Source organism: Poromitra crassiceps (assembly GCF_964638095.1).
Source record: "Poromitra crassiceps genome assembly, chromosome: 11".
Taxonomy (NCBI): Eukaryota; Metazoa; Chordata; class Actinopteri; order Beryciformes; family Melamphaidae; genus Poromitra; species Poromitra crassiceps.
Genome location: NC_139643.1, coordinates 37,430,213 through 37,439,788, shown reverse-complemented (window position 1 = coordinate 37,439,788; position 9,576 = coordinate 37,430,213). Strand labels below are relative to the sequence as shown.

Below are 9,576 nucleotides of genomic sequence, written 5' to 3'. Positions count from 1 at the left end.
ATCCCAAAACCCGACTCAAGCTGTCATTCAGATTGTTGAACTGGCCAACTGATTCCCTATTTGGCATGTGTGTAGGCTACTGTCTGTCCCTGTTCCCTGCACAGAACCAGCTGGGCAACGTTCAACTGGCTTATGTAATAATTACAAGCTGTTCTCTGAAATCTGAAGTGGAACCTGTTTGACCAGTGCCAGACTCTCCCACCCAGGGCTGCACAAGGCATGGGGCTGTGAAATGGAAAGGTGTTTGGATGATCACACATTTCAAGTTGCCAAGTCAAAAGCAGGGTGTATTATATGCCTCCTGATAAATTCCCTTCCAGAAGTACAGGTGCACCACAGTATGTTTGTCTACAGGCCATAGCTTTGTGTTTAGGGAGTTCGAACCAAACCAGAAGCATCTATTCCAGGGATGGGCAACTTTGATGATAGAGAGGGCCACAAAAAATGTCCTCGCTACCAGAGAGATTAAATATATAGGCCTATACCAGTAGTGTTTATACTAGTTTATACCAACATTTATATTTTTCATATTCAAATGCATTTAAATGCATCCATTCATTTAAATTATTAACATAACGGGGGGTCACATTCCTGAATGATATAGCAATATTTCAGTGCAATTGAGTCTCAAGAATCATTATTCAATAATGGTACAAAAGTTAACACAACTAATATTCATATATATTCATGTTTGTAATGCATTTCTACTCTGCCCTCCTATTCCATGACATTTTTCAAATAAGTATGTTGGTCACTTTTCTGTAGGGGACACTCATGGGTATGGTGGGTACCCATAGAATCCATTCTCATTCGGAAATCTTGAGGTGAGAGGTCAAGGGATCTCTTTGAAAATGGCCATGCCAGTTTTTCCCTCACCCCTTTCCCAACAAGCTAGCATGAGATGGTTGGTACAATGGATGCATTAGGTCTTCTAGTTTCAGATGATACCAGAAACTTCGCTCTAGCTTTAAAATAAGCCCGCTACAGCAATTTGATGGGGTACATATCACCTAAATATGTCATATTAATCACATTAGTAATGTTGGATGTGCAATGTGCACCGTGTATAAAGTTTGTTACAATAGCATTAGCTCAAATATTAATGTTAAACAGTATGTGGATGGACAATGCTAATGCCATGTTCTGGGATGTATGGTAAAATAAAAACCTAGTTGGTTAGTTAGTGAAGCTTCACCCAAAAATGTCTGCCTTTTTTTTTGTATTGACCCAAGGGCCACACTGAGTTCTATTTGTTATTTTCATGCCTGTTGGTTATGGTTGATAACTTTTTATTTGTGATTTATTGTGAATATGCCAATGTAATCTTGCTTCACCTGGCCACTAATTGGCTAATTGCTTATATTAGGAAATCACAGCATTCCACTCGTGATCTTTTCTAACACGCCCTGAAGAAGACCCCGAGTGGTCGAAACCAGTTGGCGTCGATTTTAAACTTTTGATATGGAAAAATAAAGGCTTTTTACCTTTAAATGCTTCACTCTGTGTGAGTGCCTGAAGCTGCTTTTTCATTCCCATAAAAAGGTCTGTCTGAAGGCATTTACTGCCATCTAGTGGATGTTTTCTTTGGGGGGGGGGGGGGGGGGGGGTCTGTCTACTCTAGGCCATTCCTACAGAGCATGACCAGCACTTGAGTCCCATCCCAGATTCCCTCCTATTCAAGAGCAGGCATATGACTCCCACTTTAACTTCAGGTGCAAGCTGGGTTGTAGTGAAGACCGCCTGTACAAGTCAATGCCAAGCCTGATGCAGAGAAGATCGAGACATAGGCCAAGATCAAAATAGGGATTATTAGGGAATATACACTGTACATGTCTTTCCAAATGTAAAGATAATGCTTATGGAATTTAAGCATCAGACACATGATTGATTCGCAGCTTTGCTGTACCCTTAAACATTAGACAATTCATGTGGATGAGGATTTTGACTACTCAATACACTAAGTCAGTTACTCTGGTTGTACAGGTGAAATCTCATATTGTGCAGAGGAAAGATTTTACAAATCAGTGTTAAAAAAAAAATCTCCCAGTTTATCTATGCAGGAAAAAGTCGAGCCAACATCCAATGGTGTGCAAGACCAAGACAAGAGTCCAAATTGGCACGAGACCTGAGACAAGTCCAAGACATCAAGTGTCTCACAACACCTGGAACTGTACAGATTAGCTGGATAGTCAAATCTGCCAATTAACAGCAGGGCACATACACCAGTTTGTGGGATCTTTTTAACACATTGACTGCCAGCCGTTTTTTTTTGCTGTAGGTAGCTTCTGCCAAGCCGTTTTTTGAGGATTATGGCTCATTTTACAAGAGCCGAGGATTCGTTTCAGCTTGGACTTTGTGAACATACAATATCTCAAAAGTACTAATAGAATGTGTACTTTCTCTGTCTAAAAGAGTTAGTTTGTAGAGTTAGTAGTTATGTAAGCATTAGCAGTTGAATACAGCATGGTTTTAGCGTCAGAAAAAATATTCAGAGATAAACGGCTTTTTGTGAAATTGGATAGAACAGTCACTTTAACCATTCATTTTTGGCTCTCTCTCTCTCCCTCCCCCTCTCTCTCTCCCTCCCTCTCGCTCTCCCTCCCTCTCTCTCTCTCTCTCCCTCCCTCTCGCTCTCCCTCCCTCTCTCTCTCTCTCCCTCCCTCTCGGGAGGGAGACGCACTAGGTTTAATCCTAGTGAGAGGGGGAGAGGGAGAGAGAGAGAGAGGGAGGGAGGGAGAGAGAGCGAGAGAGAGAGGGAGAGAGCGAGAGGGAGAGTTGCTTCAACTCCTCCCTCCGTGGGCGTTCTTCTTGGCTGCAGCGGCCGTCAGCTTGTCATCAGTCTCAGTGCTTTGCTGCTGCTGTGCCTGTCTGCACGGCCGCTGTTTGAGGAAGTCGGGATGGACTCGCTCGCTTCTTGGAGTTTTGGTTGAGAGAAGCTTTTGCGATTCTAGTCATATTTATGCTGCGTGTTTCAAAGTGTGTTCCTCCACCTGTAATCTATTATGTAAATTTGCAATCCCGCATCGCCAGCAATCAGCGCGAAAAGGAAAGCGTTTTCCCCCATCCATTTTCATGAGAATGGCTGGGGTGAGAATGGCGTGACAAGTTAAAAAAATGCTTACCTTCCTCTAGTCAGGAGAGCACTGTTGCCACTTAGTGGGTCGGTGGAATGGGTTGTAAACGTTCGGTGGCTCCAATAATTATATAAGAGATGTAAAAGGGTTAGATGCACAACCCACTGTCAAAAAAAAAAAATCGATGCCAAAAACGTGTAAACACGTTGTTGGCAGTCAACAGCTGGATTCTGAAAACGTGTTTACACGTTGTTGGCAGTGAATGTGTTAATCGCCTCAGCCCTAACAGTTAATACATGCTACTTGAACATTTGAGGCAAAACGTCACTTCAAGCAGTAAGGATCTAAAGACAAAATTAGATCCCATTAGGTTGACATTTAGAATTGCAATCGTTTCACATAGAAAGCATTTCAATAATTGATCCTATTCTAAAGTGGGTGTACTCAGTCCAGTAGGCAGGCATCAATCACAACTCATTCCTTTACAATGCAAGTTAACTTACAAGATGTCAGAAGTCAATACTGCACTCTAATATCTAACGCTACTACCAAGTAGTAGGGACACACCACCATGCACTATTAGGCTGGTAAAAGGCCAACACATTGTTTGGTAAAGGGAGAATTTCCAACTGTAAAACCCATGAACAGAGCTCTGTGTGTCATGTCAAAAAGTAGATCTGATTTCCAAACAAATTATCTCTTAACCCATTGATACCTGATGCAGCATGTGTGTGTGTATCCCTTTAAGACCGTGAACCGCGTCTTAAAGGGATACACACACAAATGAGGGATATACACGCAAATGCTGCACCAGGTATCAATGGGTTAATCATTTCTGATTTTGAACCCAAATTTAAGTTTGTCTAATTGTTGACAAAATGTAATTGATAAGTCTGCATTTGCCTGTCCTTCAAGTTGATTATTTAAAATACATGTAGATATTGGCAGTGAAAAATCTCGTAAACTAATCCAGTACTATCGGATGGGAAAAAATGGGACAAGTAGACTGATGTTGTTCATCAGTGAACATTTGAACATTTATTTAAGAGCATCACTTCTTTGCCGCCTCCTTCTGGAGCTTCTTCACCTCATGCTTGATGATCTTGTTCCTCTGCAGAAACAGAAAACACAAGTGCATGGTTAACATGCTATGGGGCTGTTGGAGCAACCAGGGTTCCCACACCTTCTTTCCAGGCCCAATTCCCTCAAATTCAAGGAGCCAACATGGCATAGTTTGAGACACGGATCAACTTAATTACCATTTACAACACTGAGAATTTTATAATCAGAAGATGCAGCAGGCTTTACAGAAGCTCACAGACAACCTTTTAAAAGAGAGAGGCTTGAATGTGTGAACACTTCTCAACTGTGCTACGTTAAAATTATGGCAGGCTATGTTGCATTTTAAATTTCTATTCTTGCACAAAATCTACAAATTGAAGCACTTTCAATGATCCATGTCAATTTTCAAAAAACTTTCAAGGCCTTGATTTTTTTTCATCAAATTCACAAACTTTCAAGGATTTCAAGGACCCGTGGGAACCCTGAGCAACATACTTTTGCTAGATATACTCTAATCTGCCAAGTTAACGGTGCATTGTGTTTCTCTTAAACTTACCATCTTCTTGGCCTTCATCACCTTGTAGCGGTCAAAGTCACTCATTTTGGCCCTCTGCAAAGAAAACCAGGATAAGTCAGTTGCATCTCTGTGGTATACATACTTGGTCACCACAATGAAATCGTTTTCTGCTTGCCCTATCCACAGAGGGGTCAGAGCACAGGTCCTCCAGTTTAAAGAGCGTATCTCTATTCACTATGTTACTCCATCTACCCTGCTGCCCTAATGGACTTCACCACAATACTATCTTGGCCTTGACAAGTGCAAGGACATTTCATGTCCACTGAATACACATTACAGTACAGAGCAATTTGGATTCAATTTTATTTTCATTCCACTTCAGGGTAGGGGGGGGCGCAAGAAAATGTTTAACAGGCAAATATTTACTTACTGCCTACAACAGAATAATATAGTCTCCAGTCACAAAAACACAACAGGGTCAGTTAGACATAAATGTGGGGCGGCATTAGCTCAGGAGGTAGAGCTGTCGCCTGGGAATCGGAAGGTTCCCGGTTCGAGGCTGGCTCCACCCGGCAGTGTGCCGAAGTGTCCTTGAGCAAGACACTGAACCCCTAACTGCTCCTGACGAGCAGTTAGCGCCCTGCATGGCTGCAGACGCCGTCGGTGTGTGAATGGGTGAATGTGAGGTATGCATGTAAAAGCGCTTTGGGTAGTCAATAGACTACCGTAAATTCCGGACTATAAGACGCACCGGTCTATAAGCCGCACCTTCAAAGGTGACTATTTTTTTCTTCTATAAGCCGCACCGGACTATAAGCCGCGGGTGTTTTGATGTTTAATTACCATATGTAAGGCTTCGTGCACAGAGGGGATTGTCGGGAAATAGATGGCTGTTTGGGGAAGCTCCCATTTATTAACATTTCAACAAAACAAAAGTCAGGTCACTAATCCCCAGACAAAATCACACATTGTGGTATTTTTTGTTTTTTTTACAGTGCACACAGTGTCCGCGGTGTGGTGAAAAGAGGGCAAGAGAGGAAATTAAAACAGAAGTGGATTTATAGTTAGAAAGAGTGCTAAAGAAGAGAGAATTCCGTTTTTTATTTTTTTATTTTAGTTACTCACAGTACTATTGACCAGTCCAACTCAAAAGATATTCGGCAGTTTCACTTTGAGCTCTTGTTCCGCCGCTGTCCATCAATGGTTATGACGAGTCTCGCTGGGTACAGTACGCCAAAGCGATATCCATTGACTCGATGATGCTGTTGTATGTTGCGCGTTTCTGTTGCACCAACGCGGACGGTGAGGGGCTTCTTCCCCGCAGCCTGGAGGATGAGTTGACGGTCGGGCCAGCGGAGTAGGCAGATGAAGATGGCCCTCGGTGGCAGGCCGGGGTCTGGACGTGGCCGAGGCGCCCGGTGTGCGGGAGAAAGGAGGAGGAGGAGAAACCGCCACCTCCACAGCCAGCCACCTCACACACCCCAACTGTTTAATAGTGCCCGGCTCGCATGCCTCTCGGTCGGCTGGCCGGACAATATGCACCCCGCTGCAGCAGGCAGCAGCAGCTTCGGGAGGTTTTCTCACTGTGTTCGGGACTTCGGCTCTAACTCGGCCAGATGGCTGGACACGAGTGAAACTCTTCACGGTTGCATTATTTTCTTTAGTGAGTGAGTGGATGGACTTCTGCACGTTTTCAAACTTGTTTTCAAGCTGCTCAAAACCTCTGAGCGATGTCGGACTTAATCGATAGTGTTTCACGGAGTAAAAGTTTAGCCCAAGCGGTGTATCTCCAGCCTCCAGCAGGTGAGTCATTTCCTCATTCATGGCGTGATTGCTTCGTCTTTTTCTTTCTGCTTACCTGTGTTGTGTTATGTTATGTTATGTTATGTTGTTAAAAGAGGGCAAGAGAGGAAATTAAAACAGAAGTGGATTTATAGTTAGAAAGAGTGCTAAAAAAGAGAGATTTTTTTTTTTTTGGGGAAAAAATCCATAGATAAGACGCACCGTTATATAAGCCGCAGGGGGCAAAAAAGGCCAAAAAACGGGAAAAAAGCCGCGGCTTATAGTCCGGAATTTACGGTATATAAAATGCGCTCTATAAATACAGTCCATTTACCAATTACCATAAATGTGTGCTTGATGAATTGATATGATTATCTGCTGGTTTGGGACAGAAATTCCACCATCTACATTTGAGACAAGTCTTAGAAAGATTCTTTGCTTGCTGGGAGGACTCAGAGACCTGGCTTTTCTAAAAATGAAAATCTTCATGTATCAGTATTGGATTAGTAGTACGGTAATCTTATTAACCAGTACTAGAGATGAAACTGGATGAAAATTTCATATCACGATTATAGTGACCAAAATTATCACGGTTAATACTATTATCGTGGTATTGTTACAATGTGCTGAAAATGTTTTAGAATTGTAAACAGACCCAGTCAGGCTGGGGGCCTGCATATATATACAGTATATAGTGTGTTTTTCAAAGCACGACGATCAAACAGTTTTAAGAATTAAAATCTGAAACGGCATTAGTAACGTCAGGAATTTTACCATGGTTTATCATTAAACCGGTAATTTTTTAATTTAAGGCTGACCCCCAAAAAAGCCAATAAGATAGTCAAATCAGCAGTCGAATCAGCAGTCATTTTTGTTGTTGTCTCAGCTGCAGACCTGAAAAAGCTTGTGTTGTAAACATGAATCCAACACACATTCTTCCCTACTTCAACCCAGTGTGAATAACAAGTGTTCAAGTGAATTCAACTCGTTTGTTTATAACGTTATGAAGTAGCATGCAGTGACAGATAAAGCTCTCCTTGACGACCTCAGAGAGCAGGGGTCCGCCAACCTGGATAAATTCACATTTCGTGGCAAATAATCTCCACACTGTGCACTTTCATCCAACTGAGAGCAGTTGGATGAAAATCTGGACCATCAGACAGGAGTCAGGAGAGGTGTTGTCACAAGTTAAATAAGCCTTGAAAGTTTACTATGAGCTGCGGACGGTGCTGAGACCCGAGTCCTCTTCAATCCAATGTGAGTTCATGTCCGTTTGTTCCTCTGTTTGGCTGTAGTGTGTTGTCTGCTGTATGTCAGTCACAGCGCTGCTGTTTTCTGATATTCGAGCCACTACACAGCGTCATCGCCACAGCCGAGAATGCAGCAAGTTTCCGTTTTTTTTTTTGCCCTTTCCTGCTGCCCCCCCCCCCCCCCTCCCATCCCGCCAATAAATAGGAAGTGCATAAAAATAAAGGCCCTTACCTTCTGTCTGGCCTCGATCTTCTTGGCCCAGCTGCTTTTTGACCACTTCTCATTGACTTCAGCCTTCTCCCAGGCCCTCCTCACAAACTTCTGACGGGCACTGCACAAGACAAAATAAATACTGAAACTAGAGGCATGCATAAAACACTTCATATTACAATTACGCTTGTGAAATAACCACAGGGTAGGTAGGAGTGTTCTTATGTTCATTATCATGCCCTTATGTTCATTATTCTTATGTTCATTATAGTTAGAGTTCTACTTAAATTTGTATTGTAAAAACCCATTGATTGTATAAACTTTATAATTATTTTATTTTGAAGGCCTCTGATAGAGTCCAAGGGAGAAATAAAGCGCATGCGCATTGAGTCGACGGAAGCCGTATGTGCGTCAGAGGTTGGTTGTAACTTCCTTTCTGCTCGCGGACGCCATCATGGTGAGTCGCATGAAGCTTAGCATTTATAGCATCAATATATCGCCTTATTTTGCATTATGACGTCGCCACAAAACATATATGCATTACTAACGTAGTGATACGGTCACTCAATATGCGTTAGGGGATATGTATGGGTATCGGAAGCGTTTAATCCGTATCGGTGTAATGTGGGCTATCGGCAATACTACAACGTGGTCCGCCAGGCAGTCATGGCTGAAAGCCCTCTCTGAACCCGCTCCATGAACAAAACTCGTCTTGCTGGGTGACACGGCACTCACTACGTCGCCCTCGTCAAGTACCCTATCCTGCCAAAAGCCTTTAGCTTTAGTTAGCAAGTAAGCTAAAGACACGTTAGCTTGACAGCAGTGCGCATTTAGAAGACGCTATAGCTAAAACCTTGCCCACAATCGCGGGCGCGGTAGCATGTATCGAAAACAAGAAATGTGATAGGAAACAGCTTTAGCTATGAGGCAGTCAAAATAGTGGTCGCACCGTCGTCAATCACTGTGGGTGATTTATTTTACAAGTGGCAACTAGTCATATCCGACTAGTTTTAAATGTATTTGTATGTAAAAAGCTTCCAGGACACATATGGTGCCGCGTCTATGTGCCGACAGGCCGCAGTGCCGACAGGTCGCAATGCCGATAGCCCACAAGCAGAACCAGCTGAGCGAGGCGGCGTGCAGCGTGTCGGTGGAGCTAACCTCTCCCAGCCCCCACGCCAAACCTAACCTCCCCCAGACCCCTAACCCAAAACCTAACCTCTCCCAGCCCCCACGCCAAATCTAACCTCCCCCCATGCCATGCCTAAACCTAATCTCCCCCAGACCCTACCCAAAACCTAACCTCTCCCACCCCCACGCCTAAACCTAAGGTCGGCATTGCGGGTGGTCGGCATAGCGGGTGGACCCCGACACATATATGGTTATAGCCTTGTACCAAGACGCTGATTAGCTACATTACACTGCATTACATTGCATCAGCGTCTTGGATACTAGTCCCCTTTTCCGGTCGCCGGTTGGTTTTCCCTGATTTACGTGTCCATAAACGTTCAAATCCAACATGTAATGTACTCACCCTCAAAGCCACAGATGTTAGGAAGCTCTACGGAAGCGTCGCCGGGTCTTTGTATATTCCTTATTGTTCAATAAACGTGCATTTTATCCCAGATGTCCGACTTTTTTCTCCTCACTTCTTCGTCCCGCAATGAATGAGTGCACCGG

At 43.5% G+C, this 9,576-nt stretch overlaps 1 protein-coding gene across 2 annotated transcripts in view; it reads right to left on the bottom strand.

Moving 5' to 3' along the window:
- Nucleotides 1-4,084: 4,084 nt before the first annotated feature.
- LOC310784731 (large ribosomal subunit protein eL14-like) overlaps nt 4,085-9,576 on the bottom strand; it is a 62,120-nt gene continuing 56,628 nt past the window's right edge. For both annotated transcript variants that reach the window (XM_083645765.1, XM_083645766.1), the window contains exons 4-6: nt 7,918-8,017; nt 4,693-4,746; nt 4,085-4,185 (exon numbers count right to left, since the gene is read on the bottom strand). In XM_083645765.1, coding sequence (XP_083501891.1) covers nt 4,126-4,185; nt 4,693-4,746; nt 7,918-8,017 — 214 coding nt within the window. In that variant the 3' untranslated portion in view covers nt 4,085-4,125. The remainder of the gene's footprint in view (nt 4,186-4,692; nt 4,747-7,917; nt 8,018-9,576) is intronic.